Source organism: Maylandia zebra, linkage group LG16 (genome assembly GCF_041146795.1).
Source record: "Maylandia zebra isolate NMK-2024a linkage group LG16, Mzebra_GT3a, whole genome shotgun sequence".
NCBI classification, from domain to species: domain Eukaryota; kingdom Metazoa; phylum Chordata; class Actinopteri; order Cichliformes; family Cichlidae; genus Maylandia; species Maylandia zebra.
The window spans coordinates 34,058,607-34,077,245 of NC_135182.1; the positions used below are offsets into that span (position 1 = coordinate 34,058,607).

Genomic DNA, 18,639 nt, shown 5'->3' on the forward strand with positions numbered 1-18,639 from the left:
TGATGTCATTTAGAAAAAAAAAAAAAAAAAAAAAAAAAAAGAAAAAAAAAAAAAAAAGAGATAGGGTGAGAAGTTCAGTCTTCCGGGAGGGGCTCAGATCAGAGCAGCTGCTCCTCCACATTGAATTGAGCCATTTGAGGTTGTTCAAGCATCCTGGGCACCCCCTGAATGAGGTGTTTCGGGCATGTCCCACCAGGAGGAGGCCCCGAGGCAGACCTGGGACACACTAGAGAGATTTTATCTCTCAGCTGGCTTGGGAACTCCTTGGTGTTCCCCCAGATAAGCTGGAGGAGGTGGCTGAGGAGAGGGTGGTCTGGGCTTCTCTGCTAGGGCTGCGGCCCCTGTGACCCAGCCCCGGATAAGCAGATGGATGGATGGATGCTCTTTGTGGATTACAGCTCAGCTTTCTATAGAATCATCCCGGATATCCTCTTCACCAAACTGGTCACTCTTGGCCTTTGACTTTCTCACCAACCGGCCCCAGACTGTAAGACTTGGCCCCCATCTCTCCTCCACTCGCATGCTGAGCACTGGCTCCCCACAAGGCTGTGTGCTGAGCCCCCTCCTGTATTGTCTCTAAACCTAAGACTGCAGTTCGACCCACAACAACAACATCATCATCAAGTTTGCTGAAGACACCACATTAGTCAGACTTATCTCAAAGATGGGAACAGAGTGAAGTTTCACAGTGTAATCAAGGCAGCATAGAAGATTATTGGCTGCCCTCTCCCCTCCTTGGCGGACAATTGTTTCACCCGCTGCCTCAACAGAGCAACAAACATCATCAAGGGCAGCTGCCACCCAGGTTTTGACCTGTTTGATCTACTTCCCTCAGGGAAGCGCTACAGGTGCATCAGCACAAACACTGACAGACTTAGGAACAGTTCCTTTGCAAAAGCCATGAGCACCCTGAACTCACACATGAACCGACGACACAGTTTCACCCCCCAATTCAAGCCTCTCCTCTATACACAGAATATACAAACACTACCACCACTGTGCAATATTTAATTTATGTCAAATACCTCACTGTAAATATAAACTATTTATTTCTTTCCAATATTTGTATATTTGATATTTTTTGATATTGACCTGCTCATATGACTGGGCGATCGTGGCTCAAGAGTTTTTTCCAATGGATAACAGGGTTATGTTGATGCAACCACGGGTAACCCAGAACTAGTAACGTGAGTGTAGCTTGAAACACATACAGGGAGTGCAGAATTATTAGGCAAATGAGTATTTTGTCCACATCATCCTCTTCATGCATGTTGTCTTACTCCAAGCTGTATAGGCTCGAAAGCCTACTACCAATTAAGCATATTAGGTGATGTGCAACTCTGTAATGAGAAGGGGTGTGGTCTAATGACATCAACACCCTATATCAGGTGTGCATAATTATTAGGCAACTTCCTTTCCTTTGGCAAAATGGGTCAAAAGAAGGACTTGACAGGCTCAGAAAAGTCAAAAATAGTGAGATATCTTGCAGAGGGATGCAGCAGTCTCAAAATTGCAAAGCTTCTGAAGCGTGATCATTGAACAATCAAGCGTTTCATTCAAAATAGTCAACAGGGTCGCAAGAAGCGTGTGGAAAAACCAAGGCTCAAAATAACTGCCCATGAACTGAGAAAAGTCAAGCGTGCAGCTGCCAAGATGCCACATGCCACCAGTTTGGCCATATTTCAGAGCTGCAACATCACTGGAGTGCCCAAAAGCACAAGGTGTGCAATACTCAGCGACATGGCCAAGGTAAGAAAGGCTGAAAGACGACCACCACTGAACAAGACACACAAGCTGAAACGTCAAGACTGGGCCAAGAAATATCTCAAGACTGGTTTTTCTAAGGTTTTATGGACTGATGAAATGAGAGTGAGTCTTGATGGGCCAGATGGATGGGCCCGTGGCTGGATTGGTAAAGGGCAGAGAGCTCCAGTCCGACTCAGACGCCAGCAAGGTGGAGGTGGAGTACTGGTTTGGGCTGGTATCATCAAAGATGAGCTTGTGGGGCCTTTTCGGGTTGAGGATGGAGTCAAGCTCAACTCCCAGTCCTACTGCCAGTTTCTGGAAGACACCTTCTTCAAGCAGTGGTACAGAAGGAAGTCTGCATCCTTCAAGAAAAACATGATTTTCATGCAGGACAATGCTCCATCACACGTGTCCAAGTACTCCACAGCGTGGCTGGCAAGAAAGGGTATAAAAGAAGAAAAACGAATGACATGGCCACCTTGTTCACCTGATCTGAACCCCATTGAGAACCTGTGGTCCATCATCAAATGTGAGATTTACAAGGAGGGAAAACAGTACACCTCTCTGAACAGTGTCTGGGAGGCTGTGGTTGCTGCTGCACGCAATGTTGATGGTGAACAGATCAAAACACTGACAGAATCCATGGATGGCAGGCTTTTGAGTGTCCTTGCAAAGAAAGGTGGCTATATTGGTCGCTGATTTGTTTTTGTTTTGTTTTTGAATGTCAGAAATGTATATTTGTGAATGTGGAGATGTTATATTGGTTTCACTGGTAAAAATAAATAATTGAAATGGGTATATATTTGTTTTTTGTCAAGTTGCCTAATAATTATGCACAGTAATTGTCACCTGCACACACAGATATCCCCCTAAAATAGCTAAAACTAAAAACAAACTAAAAACTACTTCCAAAAACATTCAGCTTTGATATTAATGAGTTTTTTGGGTTCATTGAGAACATGGTTGTTGTTCAATAATAACATTATTCCTCAAAAATACAACTTGCCTAATAATTCTGCACTCCCTGTACAGCTGTATAGTCTGGGAATGATTGCCAGAGAGAGTCAGTGGAACGGGCTCAGTGATATGAGTGATGTTAGGAAGCTGCTGGCCACTGAGGGCGGGGACTTGGAGTGGGACGATCGTGGCTCAAGAGTTGGGAGTTCGTCTTGTAATCGGACGGTTGCCGGTTCGAGCCCCGGCTTGGACAGTCTCGGTCTTTGTGTCCTTGGGCAAGACACTTCACCCGTTGCCTACTGGTGGTGGTCAGAGGGCCCGGTGGCGCAGGTGTCCAGCAGCCTCGCCTCTGTCAGTGCGCCCCAGGGTGGCTGTGGCTACAATGTAGCTGCCATCACCAGTGTGTGAATATGGGTGGATGACTGAATGTGTAAAGTGCTTTGGGGTCCTTAGGGACTAAGTAAAGCGCTTTACAAAATACAGGCCATTTACAATATGTATACAGTGCCACAGTATACACTGTGCACCTCACCCCCCTTTCTTCTTTTCCCACATGTCTGCACTGGGTAGGAGTGTTTATAGTGACAATAAAAGGCATTCTAGTCAATCAGTTTAGAGGGTCAAGAACAGCAGGGAGAGAACACGCCTATTGGGGAGGCCTTTGCTGGTAGTTTGTGTGTGGTATGTGGTGCTTCTTGGCCTCACCTGCTGCTGAGAAATGAGCTACCAGATCTTTTTTTTTTTTTTGCAACTGTACATATTTATTTCTTACTATTTAACAGATTTCTCATTTCTTTTTACTTAATACAGTAAAAAGAAACATTTTGTCATGTAGAAAAACTGATTTGCACTGTACATCTTCAGCTTCAACTTTCAATCCTTCAAACAATGGAAAAGCCATTTAATTGTACAAGTGTTAAGTAAAAACAGACTTTCATGTTTGATTAAGCAGAAATTCAAAAACTGGTCCAGTTGCTAAAACCTCTGACTGTTTCAATAAGTGTTGAAGAGAAAGAGGATAAAACTGAGAAAACTACTAAAACTGCTTCACATCCATGTGGTTGTGGATCAGATTTATAAGACAGCATAATATCAAAATAGATTGACACTCTGATAGTGCTGCCACATCTAAAACAGTTTGTCTTTTAATCCTTTTCACATGTGCAGTCTCCATGGTGCCTGTTATTTCCTTGAACAGTAATGAGAAGAAAGACAGTGAAATTTACAGCCTTTGTACATATCAGTGTTTTTTTGGTAATTAGGCAGGTGACCATCAAAAATACATTTAGTGCAAAGACATCTACAAAATGTAAATCATCTGGGAAATGCAGATAAATAATAAAACGTCATATCCGCTTACATCAATAGACATGTTTTCAGACGACTCCAAATAAAACACAAATTTCAGTAAAAATTAAACATTTTTTTGGACTTATTTTAAAATGGATGTCAAACAATGGGTGTGACACTTAGCTGTGTGTGAAACTATTTTCTGATCGAATAAAACAAAAATTAGTTCTTTTTAAAATAACAACACTATACAATTTTTTCCGAATTTTGGTCAGTTTGAAACCGTAAATCAGAGGATTCATAATAGGAGGAATGACAAGAAATTCTATTGCTACAAAGTTTTGAAGGGTCCGAGGCAACTCTTTCGAACCCAGTCGCATACTTATAACATCAGTAAGTACTGCCACAACAAAAGTAAATAATGAGACGAGATGTGGGACACATGTTTGCATGAACTTTGCTCTGTTTTCTATAGACCTGAGACATGTTTGAATGATATACATATAGGACCAAACTATAAAAGCACCATGAAGCAAATAAATAATTATTGTAATATTTGCAGATATAGCATTGATTGCAGTTTGTGCTGGGAAACAAGCGAGTTGAACAATACTCCAGTTCACACAGAAGAGTCTGGAAATATACGGGCTGCATAACTTCAATCTAAATGTTAGAAAGGTATTCACAGCCATAATGCAGAAAGTTGTGAACCACAAAAAACATGCAAACCTTATGACTCTTTGCTTTGTCATGATAGAGTGGTACTTCAGTGGCTGACATATGGCCACATATCTGTCATATGCCATGAGTGCAAGAATCGACAGTTCACCACAGATAAAAGAGTAAACTACCTGATTCTGAATAAGGCAACCGTAATATGAGATGAGATGAACATCAGAGAGGAGATCCCAGAGAAATCTGGGGTAGAAACCTGCTGTTCCATAAAGTGCATTGATGCAAAAGACACAGAGCAGAATATACATTGATTCATGGAGGTTGCTGTCCAAGATGATGATCACAATGAGAGAAACATTGACGAGGCAAATGAAGCAGTAGCAAAACAAACTGAGGAAAAAGAGAACAAACCTGTGACTGACTGTTTCATTGAAACCTGAAAGAAAAAACATTGATATTACAGAAACATTATTCATTGTGATTGAGAGAAGTGAAGCCTAGTCGCTCACTGTATCTGTTCTCCTCTCTCCTCTATCAGGTACAGATAACAGCAACACGTGAGCTGGGATTTCAAACCAGCCAATCATTGATGTGGAATGAAAGCTCACAGCTTTGGAAAATCACAGGGGATTTAATATGTATCATGTACTAAACACATAATAAAACAAACCTGCAGGTTCTTGAAAAAGAAATATTAAAACGTTTTAAAATTTTTGTTCTGATATCAAAAGTTTTTAAGGTAGACTGTTTTCTTGGATTTGGTAAATGTTTAAATATGCAATTGTAACTCTCTGGTGCCACCTTAAAACCTGTAGTCTGTAATAGGACATGATGTCGTCGGTAAACAGGATGTAAGTCTGTGAATTAAGGAGAAGGCATTTGCAGCATGGTGGCCTTAGCCAGATAAATCCAGTGGCATCCACATACATCCTATGCCTTTGGTAGCATTGTGGGTATGTATAGACTTGTTTTATATTTTATGTGCATGTATAGACCACTTTCTTTCAAGTAAGTTCATTTTTCTGTAAGTTTAATGATAAAACCTATCTTGTGCAGTTTAAGCTAGCAATCGCTTATGGAGCTAGTTAAAGGGGAATGACAAACGAATTGGAGGCATTCATTATAGTAAGACTTGTTAAAATCATAATTTGATGTTTGTATTTGACTTAAAAAGGGAAGTAATTCATATGAACATTGCATGTTGACATATTAAAAAACTGGGTTAATATATTTTCATCGTTATATATGTACATGGTGAATAAGTACAGTGATTATGCCTTGTACTGTTTGTTACAGTTTCACCTTTCCCTGTGTCAATAAACCTGTGAACCGGAAATCGTGTCATCAGAGTCTTGATGTGGGGAAGGAGTTTAGCTGACTGCCCAACCATAGCAGAGGCAGTACAGTGAAACCACACTTCCTAGCGGGCAAGATAACGTGGAAACGCCGACAGATGGTAGGGAGACCATCATCACAATCAACTAATGGACAATTAGCACATCTAAGCAGAGATTCGCTGAGAAATTGTTCAGTCCCAGTCAGAAGAAACAACCATGTCAAAAACGCATTCGCACGCTCCTTCTGTGCACTCCTATGCATCATCAACTGGGTCTGCTGCAGCCAAGGCACGAGCACGTGCAGAAGCAGCAAAGGCTCGTCTTTCTTATGCTGAGGAGGAAATAAACCTAAAACTAGAAAAGGCTAAATTGGAAGCCTCAATGCAAATGCTAGAATATAAGAAAGAAACTGCTGCAGCCATTGCGGAGGCAGAAGTGCTAGAAGCTGCAGCTAATATCAATAGTGAAAGACGTAGTTGTGACCGTGTACTAGATTCTGACCCTCTAGAAACTATTCAACGAACACAACAGTATGTTGCGGACCAAGGCAAAGTATCAGAGACAGAGCATCAGCGGCATGAAAGTGTTACGCCAACAAAATCACAGCCGTTCCCCAGCTCACATGGAGTTCAGATCTGTAAGGAAGATGATGTTCACGAGCCACGACAAGTAAGATTTGAACACAGTTCTGCTACTCCAACCCAGAATCTCAGATCTCAAAATGACTATAGTGGTGCATTTCCCTCAGCCTATCCCATATCTCCTAACGCCAACTATGGCAGCCCCAACCCAAATGATTTTGTGAGATATCTTGCACGCCGTGAACTTGTGTCTACAGGCTTACTTCAATTTAATGACAAGCCACAGAACTACAGAGCCTGGAAACGCTCATTTCTATCTGCAACCAGTGGCTTAGATTTGACTGCGAGTGAAGAGATGGATCTTCTTTTAAAGTGGCTTGGCAAGGAGTCAAAAGAACACGCAGAGCAGATCAGAGCAATTCATGTTAATCATCCAGGAGCTGGGCTGGATATGATATGGGAAAGACTTGATAGAACCTACGGCTCAACAGAGGCAATACAGGATTCTCTCTTCAAGCGCATTGACACATTTCCAAAGGTAGGAAATCGAGACTATGCTAAGTTAACAAAGTTGAGTGATCTTCTGATGGAACTTCTTTCGGCTAAGGATGAAGGAGACCTACCTGGACTTTCATTCCTCGACACAGCAAGAGGTGTCAACCCAATCGTGCAGAAGCTCCCCTTTCGTCTGCAAGAAAAGTGGGCTTCAACTGGCGCATCGTACAAGCGGCGAGAGCATGTGCCGTATCCGTCCTTTACCTTTTTTGTAGAGTTTGTTAGCCAGGAGGCTAGCATTGCCAACGATCCAAGCTTCAACTTCATCACTCAGACAGACATCAGCCCCAGGACTGAAAAGTTAGCGTGGCAGCCAAACAAGCATAGAGGAATCTCAGTCTGTAAAACGGACGTATCCTCCAGAGCTAGTTCTGATTCTAGTAAGTTCTCATCAAAGCTTGATGATTGTGATAAAGTATGCCCCATTCATGGGAAACCACACCCATTACGCAAATGTCGTGCATTCAGAGAAAAACCGATTGATGAGCGCAAGATGTTCTTGAAGGAGCACAATTTGTGTTTCAAATGCTGTTCAGCATCATCACACCTTGCTAGGGATTGCAAGGTCAAAGTGCAGTGTTCTGAGTGCAAAAGTGAAAGGCACAACACAGCTCTACATCCAGGGCCTGCACCTTGGATAGAAGTGAAGGACCCTGCTCCAGACCATGGCGGGGAGGAAGTTGAAACTTTGCCTCAATCGGACATCACAGCCAAATGCACAAAGGTTTGCGGGGGAGATCTGATGGACCGATCCTGTTCCAAAATATGCCTTGTGAAGGTATATCCAGCTGGGAACAGAGAAAAAGCAGTGAAGCTGTATGCAATTTTGGATGAGCAAAGCAACAGGTCGTTAGTTCGCTCACAGTTTTTTGAAGTGTTTGGTGACAAAAGCCCATGTGCGCCATACATACTGAGAACATGTGCAGGAGTAAAAGAATCATCAGGTAGGAGGGCAAGTGGTTATGAGGTGGAATCTCTTGATGGGACTGTCCGCATTCCATTACCCAGTCTCACAGAATGCAATGAAATTCCCAACCCCTGATGTCGCTATTCATCATGCACATTTAAAGTCACTGGCACACCTCATCCCAGATCTGGACCCAAATGCCCAGATCATGCTTCTTCTAGGGCGGGACGTTATCAGAGTACATAAAGTCCGCAAACAGGTGAATGGTTCACACAACCAGCCCTATGCTCAGAAGTTAGATCTGGGGTGGGTTGTTGTGGGCAACGTGTGTCTTGGCAGTGTCCATAGGCCATCAGCAATCAGCTCCTTCTATACAAATACCACAGAGCTGCGAAGGCCATCTATCTTTAACCCATGCCCTAATGTGTTTTGTGTTAAAGAAAGGTACAGCGCCATCCAGGTTGCAGACCATCTTCCAACATGTCCTGAGCAAGAGTCCATCTGCGATGTTGACCATCTTGGATGCAATGTGTTCAAGAGGACCAAAGAGGATAACCAAGTTGCTCCTTCAATTCAGGACGCTTCATTCATGAAAATAATGAAGGCTGGACTACAGAAAGACACAAATAACAGCTGGGTAGCCCCTTTACCCTTCAAAAGTCCACGTCAGCAGCTTCCTAACAACAGGCCTCAGGCACTGAAGCGTCTCAAGTCTCTCATTCACAACTTTGAGAGGAAGCCTGAAATGAGGGAACACTTCCTTAGCTTCATGGAACAGATGTTCAAAAATGGTCATGCAGAGTTGGCTCCTCCGTTGGGTGAGGAGGAAGAGCAATGGTATTTACCAACATTCGGTGTGTACCATCCCAAGAAACCAAAGAAGATCAGAATAGTTTTTGACTCCAGTGCTCGATTCAATGGTGTGTCACTCAACGATGTGCTGTTGACGGGGCCTGATCTGAACAACACACTGCTGGGTGTATTGATTCGCTTTAGAAAGGAAGCTGTTGCATTCTCAGCAGACATAGAACAAATGTTCTACTCTTTCTTGGTCAGAGAAGAGGACAGAAACTTCTTGAGGTTTCTATGGTTCCGTGATAATGACCTCTCCAAAGATATCGTGGACTACCGCATGACAGTCCACGTGTTCGGGAATAGCCCCTCGCCTGCAGTGGATATTTACGGCCTGCATCAATCCGTTCAGGTCAGTGAGTTCCATGCTGACCCTGATGTAAAGCATTTTGTGATGCGAGACTTTTATGTAGATGATGGACTGAAGTCTCTGCCTACAGTCGAAGCAGCTATCAACTTGTTAAAGAAGACACAGGATGTCCTCTCCAGGTCTAACCTGAGGCTGCATAAGATCGCAGCAAACAAGAAGGAGGTCATGAGAGCCTTTCCTTCAAGAGACTATGCAAGTGACCTTAAAGATCTTGACCTTGATGCAGACACAGTACCGATGCAGCGCAGTCTCGGGCTCAACTGGAACCTTCAAACAGATTGCTTTGTCTTCAGTGTCTCCCAGGAGACAAAACCTTATACTCGCCAGGGAGTCTTATCTATCATTAACAGTCTCTACGACCCTCTTGGGTTTGTAGCACCAGTTGTCATACAAGGCAAGGCCATTCTGCGAGAGCTCACTGCTGAGAATGGTGACTGGGATGCGCCATTACCTCGAGACAAGGAGGAAGCTTGGGCCTCGTGGAGAGCTTCACTGACAGAGTTGTCAAGTCTGACGATACCCAGACCCTACACTGAAACTTCACCATCGACAGCTGTCAACAGAGAATTGTGTGTTTTCTCTGACCCTTCAACAAAAGCTATTGCTGCAGTAGCATATCTTAGAGTCACAGACACTGCTGGAAACCAGCATGTGGGGTTTGTCATGGGAAAGGCCAAGCTGGCTCCTCGTCCAGAGCACACAATCCCGAGATTAGAGCTCTGTGCAGCAGTACTGGCTGTGGAGTTGTCAGACCTGATCTCAGCAGAACTTGATCTTCAGCTTAATGCTGTGACTTATTACACAGATAGTAAGGTGGTTCTGGGCTACATTTGTAATGAGACCAGGCGTTTTTATGTGTACGTAAGTAATCGGGTCCTGCGCATTCGAAGATCCTCCAGTCCACGCCAGTGGCGCTACGTGGCCACAAACCAGAACCCTGCAGACCATGCAACACGTTCGGTTGCTGCAGGCACTTTAAAAGACATCAACTGGCTTAGTGGACCCAGGTTTCTGTCCAAACCAGAGCAAGACGTCCCTGACATCACCTTTGATCTTGTGGACCCAGGTTCAGATCCAGACATCCGACCGCTTGTGTCCACATTAAGCTCTGCCACAGCATCCAAGCAACTTGGGTCCCAACGATTCACCAAGTTTTCTTCGTGGCAGTCACTGACTCGGGCAATCGCCCATCTGAAACATATTGCCAGTTGTTACAACATGATCACAACAAACAAACCTTGTAAGGGCTGGCATCTTTGTAAGACAGGATTTAGTGTTGAGGAATCCACCCAAGCCTCAGACATCATCATTCGAACAGTCCAAGAAGAGGTTTATGGCGAGGAGATCAAATGTATCATAATACACAAAGAGGTTCCCAGAAGTAGTCCTCTGAAAAGTCTCGATCCCTTTATTGATGCACATGGCCTACTAAGAGTCGGAGGTCGTCTTCACTATTCGAGTCTTGCTCAGAGTGAGAAGACTCCTGTGATTATTCCAGGGAATCATCATATTGCAACCCTGCTCATTAGACAGTACCACGAACAAGTTCACCATCAAGGGCGTCTCTTTACGGAAGGGGCCGTCCGTGCAGCTGGATTTTGGATAGTTGGTGGAAAGAGAAAAGTGAGCAGCATCATCTACCGATGTGTGACATGCAGAAGACTTAGAGCTCCAGTAAGCTGCTAAAAATTGGCCAGCCTTCCAGCAGATCGTCTCTCAACAGACCCTCCCTTCACAAATGTTGGCCTTGATGTGTTTGGTCCTTGGAGTGTTTCTGCACGCCGGACTAGAGGAGGCCTCTCACACAGCAAAAGGTGGGCCGTGATTTTTACATGTATGAGCGTAAGAGCCGTACATATTGAAGTCATAGAATCCCTCGACACATCCAGCTTTATCAACGCATTAAGGCGGTTTCTAGCAGTTAGAGGGCCGGTCAAAAGTATTCGATCAGACAGAGGCACTAACTTTGTGGGTGCTTGTCAGTCCTTGAAGATACCCTCTAACATCGACCACAATGGCGTCAAGTCTTATCTGTCAGCCCAAGGATGCTCTTGGACATTCAACCCTCCACATGCCTCCCACTTTGGTGGAACGTGGGAAAGGATGATTGGTCTGGATAGAAGGATTCTTGACTCCATGTTCCTCCAGCTCAAGGGGAAGCTTACCCATGAAGTGTTGGTAACTTTCATGGCAGAAGTAGCAGGCATCATTAATGCCCGGCCTCTTGTTCCTGTAACAACTGACCCCGACAACTCATTCATTCTTACGCCAGCTGCTCTTCTAACACAGAAGGTAAACTGTGTTCCTGCTCCTCCAGGAGAGTTTGGAGCTGCTGACCTCTACAAGCATCAGTGGAGACAAGTCCAGCACCTGTCCAACACCTTCTGGGACAGGTGGCGCAAGCAGTTCCTTCCAACATTGCAATCACGTAGGAAGTGGCAGTCATCTAACCCAAACATTAAGCCAGGGGATGTTGTTCTCCTCAAGGACAGTCAAGTACAAAGAAATAAGTGGCCACTTGGTCTGGTAACACAAACCTTCCAAAGCAAAGATGGTAAAGTTCGCCAGGTCAAGGTCAAGGTCATCAAGCCAGGAGGAGAAACATTGTTTGTGAGACCCATTACAGAAATAGTACTTCTTCTGGCTTCAGATGTCTAGGTGTTGAACTGTCATTGACAAAGTGTGGTGGCGTTAATCACGCCAGGCGGGGAGTGTTCTGATATCAAAAGTTTTTAAGGTAGACTGTTTTCTTGGATTTGGTAAATGTTTAAATATGCAATTGTAACTCTCTGGTGCCACCTTAAAACCTGTAGTCTGTAATAGGACATGATGTCGTCGGTAAACAGGAAGTAAGTCTGTGAATTAAGGAGAAGGCATTTGCAGCATGGTGGCCTTAGCCAGATAAATCCAGTGGCATCCACATACATCCTATGCCTTTGGTAGCATTGTGGGTATGTATAGACTTGTTTTATATTTTATGTGCATGTATAGACCACTTTCTTTCAAGTAAGTTCATTTTTCTGTAAGTTTAATGATAAAACCTATCTTGTGCAGTTTAAGCTAGCAATCGCTTATGGAGCTAGTTAAAGGGGAATGACAAACGAATTGGAGGCATTCATTATAGTAAGACTTGTTAAAATCATAATTTGATGTTTGTATTTGACTTAAAAAGGGAAGTAATTCATATGAACATTGCATGTTGACATATTAAAAAACTGGGTTAATATATTTTCATCGTTATATATGTACATGGTGAATAAGTACAGTGATTATGCCTTGTACTGTTTGTTACAGTTTCACCTTTCCCTGTGTCAATAAACCTGTGAACCGGGAATCGTGTCATCAGAGTCTTGATGTGGGGAAGGAGTTTAGCTGACTGCCCAACCATAGCAGAGGCAGTACAATTTTATTAAAAAAATGCTTTCTTCATAATACTGTTAGGAATTTCTTACACATATGCCAATTAAACATAATTGTCCAGGGCTTGTTGTGGTTTTCTTTTGTTTTTTGTTTGTAGTCTTTCGTAGTCCAGTCAGATCGTTGTTGCTTCAGTGATAATGATCAGGCTCTCTGCCGTTTGCTGAAGTCACTAGAAAGACAGTAGAAGTTCTTGTGAATGTTGCTTTGTCTTTGCCTCTTAGTAACTCTGTGGAAAAAAGACTTGTTTGCACCTGTTACCTGTTACTTACCTGTTACTCTGCCATCTGCTCACTCTCTACCTTTCCTATTCCATAAGGGAAAGATTCCAGCCTGCACTCCCTCCTTAGTCCATTCTGGAAAAGTGATCAAGCTCCTCAAAGCAGAAGTCCACTCATGAAGCCTCAACAACCCAGCTATTTCTCCAATTTTCTGCAGTGGGATGTAACCTTACCCTTACACAAAACACATGTTGACTGGTTGGTCAGTCACCCATGAAACCTCCAATAGTTCCATAAGAATGGAGACCTGGTCCAATGTTTTGTAGACTTTTGTAGAATCTACAAATTCTTCTTTCCAGCAATGTGATACTGTTTTTGATGCAATGATTGACTGGAAGTTTTTTCACATTTCCTAAATCTTTGTTGATAAGCTTCCAGGATAAGCTCCTATGTTTGTAACACAGTTTTCTTTACAATTTCATAATTAAACAACCGACAAACTGGTATAAACCTCCTGGGCTTTACCAACCAGTTTACGGTATAATAAAAGCAGCCAAAACTCCTTGGGACAACTTGCAGTTGTTGAAATATGAACCAACTTTGTCTTCACGAAATGGAAGGACTAGTTGAATGTGCTTTGTGATGTCAAAACATATAGAAATAGTGGTGGATGTGCTGGGATGACCACACACAGGCATGGAAACAACACGTGAGCTTTTCTCTAAGTCCAAAGCCCGAGATGCATAGCTTGCATCTCAAGTTGTTTAGTGCGGGCCTCCATCTGTTTTACACAGAGGGTTAAGCAGAGATCCTCAGTGGACAAAGCTGTTTGAGGGTCCCCAGCTGCATCATTCAATAGAAGGCACTTAGATAGAAAGCGCATAGAAAAGAGTGCCTCTGCGAATATGTGTAAATGAATGAATGTGGCAAGTTGTGTAAAGCGCTTTGAGTGCTCAGACTAGAAAAGCGCTATGTAAGAACCAGTCCATTTACCATCAGCCTGCACGCTAGCAGGGAGCATGTCAGTAGCCTCCGGCACTTTGGCATCCGGTCCCAGTTTAGTCCTGTCTGGGGGTCAGGTCATAGCAGGAATGAGGCACCTGCTCCAAGCAGGACCCAAGCAGCCACAGGAGACAATCTTCTGTCACTACATGGTTTTATTTATAGAAAGGGAAAAAAACAACAACCACACAGGACAGTCAGCACTTCAGGGTGAGCCGAGGCCAAAATAATAAACAAATAGACAAAATAATAAACACGGGGAAGCAAGTAAACCTCTGTCACAGGCAGTTCTCCAGGTACCGCAAAAACAAGTATATATGACAACGGCTATAACACTATGCCTTTATGGTATACTCTGAAATAAATATTTTTCATTGCGATTTACGATTATCCCCCTTTGTTCTTCAGACACTTTAAATGATCTTGCACATATATAAAACTGGTCAGAAAATCCAGTAAAATCACCGAAAACTTTTACAGGTAAATCTGAACAAGCAGAACAAAGATGATATCAGGTTTTTCCTCTTTTATTTTACTTATGAACATAAAATGTCAGTGAAGTTTCCACACAGAGTGCATTTTGTAATGGGTGTTAATCATTTGCCTTAGACGAATTCTCTGAGATATATAATTTGTAAATTACATGTAAAAATAAAATTTTTTTTATTTTTTAGTGCCAAAAAACTTGAAATATAAAAAGATTTAAGGCACAAAAAGCAACTTCCTATCACTCAGTGTCATGGTGATGCAACAGTTCAATAATAGTTTCTTACCAATTTAAAAAAAAACAAAAAATATGTTCTCTCTCTGTGAAATGCTCTTAAACGGTCAATGTTTAATTTTTAATTTACAGTGCATATTGGAGTCGGCCTGCATAAAATTGTTTTAGATGATTTTATATCATTTGGTCTGAAATTTAACTTTGACTCTACCAAAAGTGAACATGTGTGTGATAAATGTGGAGCTGTATGAATTCTATGTGACAGAGCTGTTAAAGTGTGTAAAATTAACAAAATGCTAATTTTATCATTTGCTGGAGAACATCACATTTATTAATTATTCCCTTTTAAAAGTAATATGTTGTCCATAAACAAGAAAACACATATAATGAATTTACACATTTTTATTAATAATATGTATGAAGCACATCACAAATGTTTGTTGTTGTTGTTTTTAACTCAACTCTTTATTTCAGTTTGTTTTTCTGAAACAGTCACAGCACAGGAACATGCGTTAATATAAATGCTGAAACATGAATCTATTCGCATTTACTCACATATTAAAATAAAGTCATTCTTAGCAGAACCATAATCCCTATTTAATTCTTTTAAGTTGATAATAAAATAACCTTTTTATTAGAAACGGCACAGATTCTTTTACACTATTTTCTTTGTCATATGATATTTATCTAATTAGGCATGATAAGTTTCTTAGGATACACTTTCTAATTTCTGCTAACTTTAAACCATACATGAGAGGATTTAAAATGGGGGGAATCACAACAAACTCCAGTGACAGAATGATGCCCAGAAATGGATTCAGCTCTTCAAGGTCAATTCTGCTGAGGGCAACATCACAAAACACAGTAATGGAATAATTGACAAAAGTAACAATGTGTGGCAGGCAGCTCTGTATGACTTTGCTCTTGAACAGTGACGAGCGCTTCCTACAAACCAGGAAAATTTGCATATATGTATACAAGACAAAAGCAAGTGGCAGAAACACTGTGGTTACGCTCACAAACATGCCAATAATATTATTGATCACTGTAGGGACACATGACAATTTTACAACAGGCCAGTTGGCACAAAATACCTTAGGTATCTTATTGCCACACAGTGGAAGTCTGGAAGCCAAATAAACACAGGCTGCAACTGAAAAGGCTGGATAGATCCATGCAAAAGCGAGCAACTTGGAGATCACCCTTGAAGTTAGTTTGCTGTGGTAATGCAAAGGCTGGCATATAGCAACAAAGCGATCATATGCCATTATGCCTAAAATAGTAAGCTCATAGGATGCATAGGTGTAAATGATATAGATCTGAGTGTAACAAGCCGAATGTGCAATCAAGTTTGAGTCAGACAGAAGATCTCTTAGAAATCTGAAGAAAAATCCACCAGAGCCATACAGAGAGTTAATTGAGAGGCACATAATAAAAATATACATAGGCTCGTGTAAGGTTTTCTCTCTTGATATTACCACTATTATGACAAGATTCGCTGAGATAATAAACGTATACAAGAGTAAAAACAAAACAAATGCCGGATAGCGGAACTTTCCTATGTACACAAACATCGTCAGATTAAAATATAGTGGATGGGAATTGTTTTCCATTTACCCCATAGGCAATGGGCAGTACCACAGATGAGCAACAGAGAACAACACAATTTAACAGAAATATTTTCAAACCAACCAATTATGTAAAACAACAGGTTAAAAATATTTGTAATAAATCTGGACAAGTTAGAAAATAAACAACTTTTAGTCTCAGTTATATTTAAAATATAAATTCAGCGTTTCTAAGCCTCACCACAACTGAAAGTCCTTTGTGTTGTCAGTGTGTGTGGTCTGTGGAACAGCAGGTAACCACTGAGGATTAAGAGCAGTGCTGAGCGCCTCTTTATGATGGCAGCTGACAGTCATCATTCCATGGAGAATCTAAAACAATGATAGTTTACTTTATTGATGATTGCACTTGTGTACAAAAATACAAATAAGTACACAGTATTATCATGATTCACTCACCAGACACTTTCTCAGTTACACCATGTTCATATCCAGTTTGAGCCTTTTTTTAACTTCAAAAATGCCTTAATTCTTTATTTTTGAGGTTCCATATTAATATGATAGCATCACAGAGTTACTGCAGGTTTGTCTGCTGCACGTCCATGATGCAGAACCTGCCATTCCACTGCATCTGAACAGTGCTCTTATGGACTGCAATCTAGTCACTGTGGAGGAAACCAACATGATCCCGTCTTTGTGACATGGCATGTTAACCTGTTGGAAATACCCATCAGAACATGAGCACACTATGGTCATAAAGGGACGGACATGGTCAGCAACAATTTGCTTGGTAAGTTATGATGGTATCAACCCTGGTCCAAGTTCCCACTGCATTAAGACTGTTTGTGACAAGGATGACGCATGACAGGTCCAGAGGTTTGATTTGAGAGCCAACTTTATTCACACAGTGCGGCCTGCAGCTCTCAGCAGCAGGCCGCACACCACACACACCAACAACCCTGAATCCCCGTGTCTCTAACTCTCCGGCCAGATTGCGGATGCCGTGCAGGTGTGTCCGCATGGCACCGCAGACCACGCCCCACCACACTGTTGTCTTTTTCTGTGTTTTGATCTTGTTTAATTAAATATAAACAAGCCTCTAAAAATAATCAGTGGTGATTGTCAGCTCGCTGGGGTTTTTGTTGTTGTTGTTGTTGTTTTTTTTAGCAATATTCGTTTGTGTCTTTAAGCTAAATTTTTAAGACCAGGGCCCTATTTCAGGAAGCCGGTTTAGTGCAGACTCTGAGTAAGTATACCCTGAGTTAACGAAAACTCTGGGTTTCCGGTTTCACAAAGCGAGTTTAGATAAATTCTGAGTGAGTCACTATGACGACACACTCCGTGAAGCTAACCTGCCCCCTAGCAGGTTTACTTCAACTAACCCTGACTTTCCCCGCCTCTTTGTCGGAAACCTGACTGTAGGAAGTGTCAGACATGGCGTGCTCCTTCCTTGAAGAGCCAGTAGATGTTGAAGCCCAAATTCTCCGCAGAGCTCTCCGCCGAGAGAGAGTGATTAGAGCGTGTTTGGACATTTTATCATTTCCTGATGATTTCCTGTGTGAACGTTACCGTTTTTCAGCACAATCTATAATTTATTTGAATAACATCCTCAGGCCTAATATTGCTCATGTGACACATCGCGGACATCCTCTCAGTTCTGTACATATTATTTGTATGGCACTTCGGTTTTTTGCAAACGGGAGCTTTCTGTACAATATTGGTGACGCTGAGCACGTTTCCAAGGCTACCGTCTGTCGGGCAGTCAGGAATGTTACAGTTGCACTGAAACGTCTCCTGTACTCGTTTGTGGTGTTCCCCGGTCATAGACCCACAAGATTTATCAAAGAGGGATGCCACAAAATTGCAGGTAGCACGATGAACAAAACTTAATTCATGATGTGGTGATACTTGAACTACTACTTAAATTTTACATTTATTTTCAGGGTTCCCAGGCGTGATTGGCTGTATAGATGGCACTCACATTCCAATCATTGCTCCTTCAGTAAATGAAGGAGACTATGTGAACAGGAAGTCTTTCCACAGCATTAATGTACAGGTACATAGTTCCCTGTAGCATTTCAAACTAACAAATTATTTCAATATAGTAATGGATGCTAATTTGTGTTCCTTGCACTGTGAAGATCATATGTGATGCTGCCAACATTATCACAAATGTGGAAGCCAACTGCTCAGCCTCTGTGAGTGGTGGTGGTGGAGGACCCCCACCTGTTTTTCGGGCCTCCGCTTTTTTTCTGTTGGCTATAACGGGTCACATTTGAGCATACAGAGTAAGCAAATATGTACTTGTAATGCTCAGATAATTTCAATAAGTGCTTACAGAGGGGAAATTAATGTAGCCTCTAACTGCAATTGATTTACATCGGACAAACAGACCAAGCACTATGGCTCATAATACAATTACACCTTACCTGTTTGGACTATA

At 42.2% G+C, this 18,639-nt stretch overlaps 2 protein-coding genes across 2 annotated transcripts; both read right to left on the reverse strand.

Moving 5' to 3' along the window:
• Positions 1-445: 445 nt before the first annotated feature.
• Positions 446-5,144, reverse strand: LOC106674658 (olfactory receptor 2K2-like). The gene is made up of 2 exons (XM_024805394.2): positions 4,246-5,144; positions 446-629 (listed from the first exon to the last, which is right to left on the reverse strand). The coding sequence occupies exons 1-2, from the start codon at positions 5,142-5,144 to the stop codon at positions 446-448; spliced, it is 1,083 nt and encodes a 360-aa protein (XP_024661162.2).
• A 10,170-nt stretch (positions 5,145-15,314) lies between these two features.
• LOC101485589 (olfactory receptor 4B13-like) lies at positions 15,315-16,244 on the reverse strand. Its single transcript, XM_004566074.3, has one exon. The coding sequence runs from the start codon at positions 16,242-16,244 to the stop codon at positions 15,315-15,317; it is 930 nt and encodes a 309-aa protein (XP_004566131.3).
• Between the last annotated feature and the right edge of the window lie 2,395 nt (positions 16,245-18,639).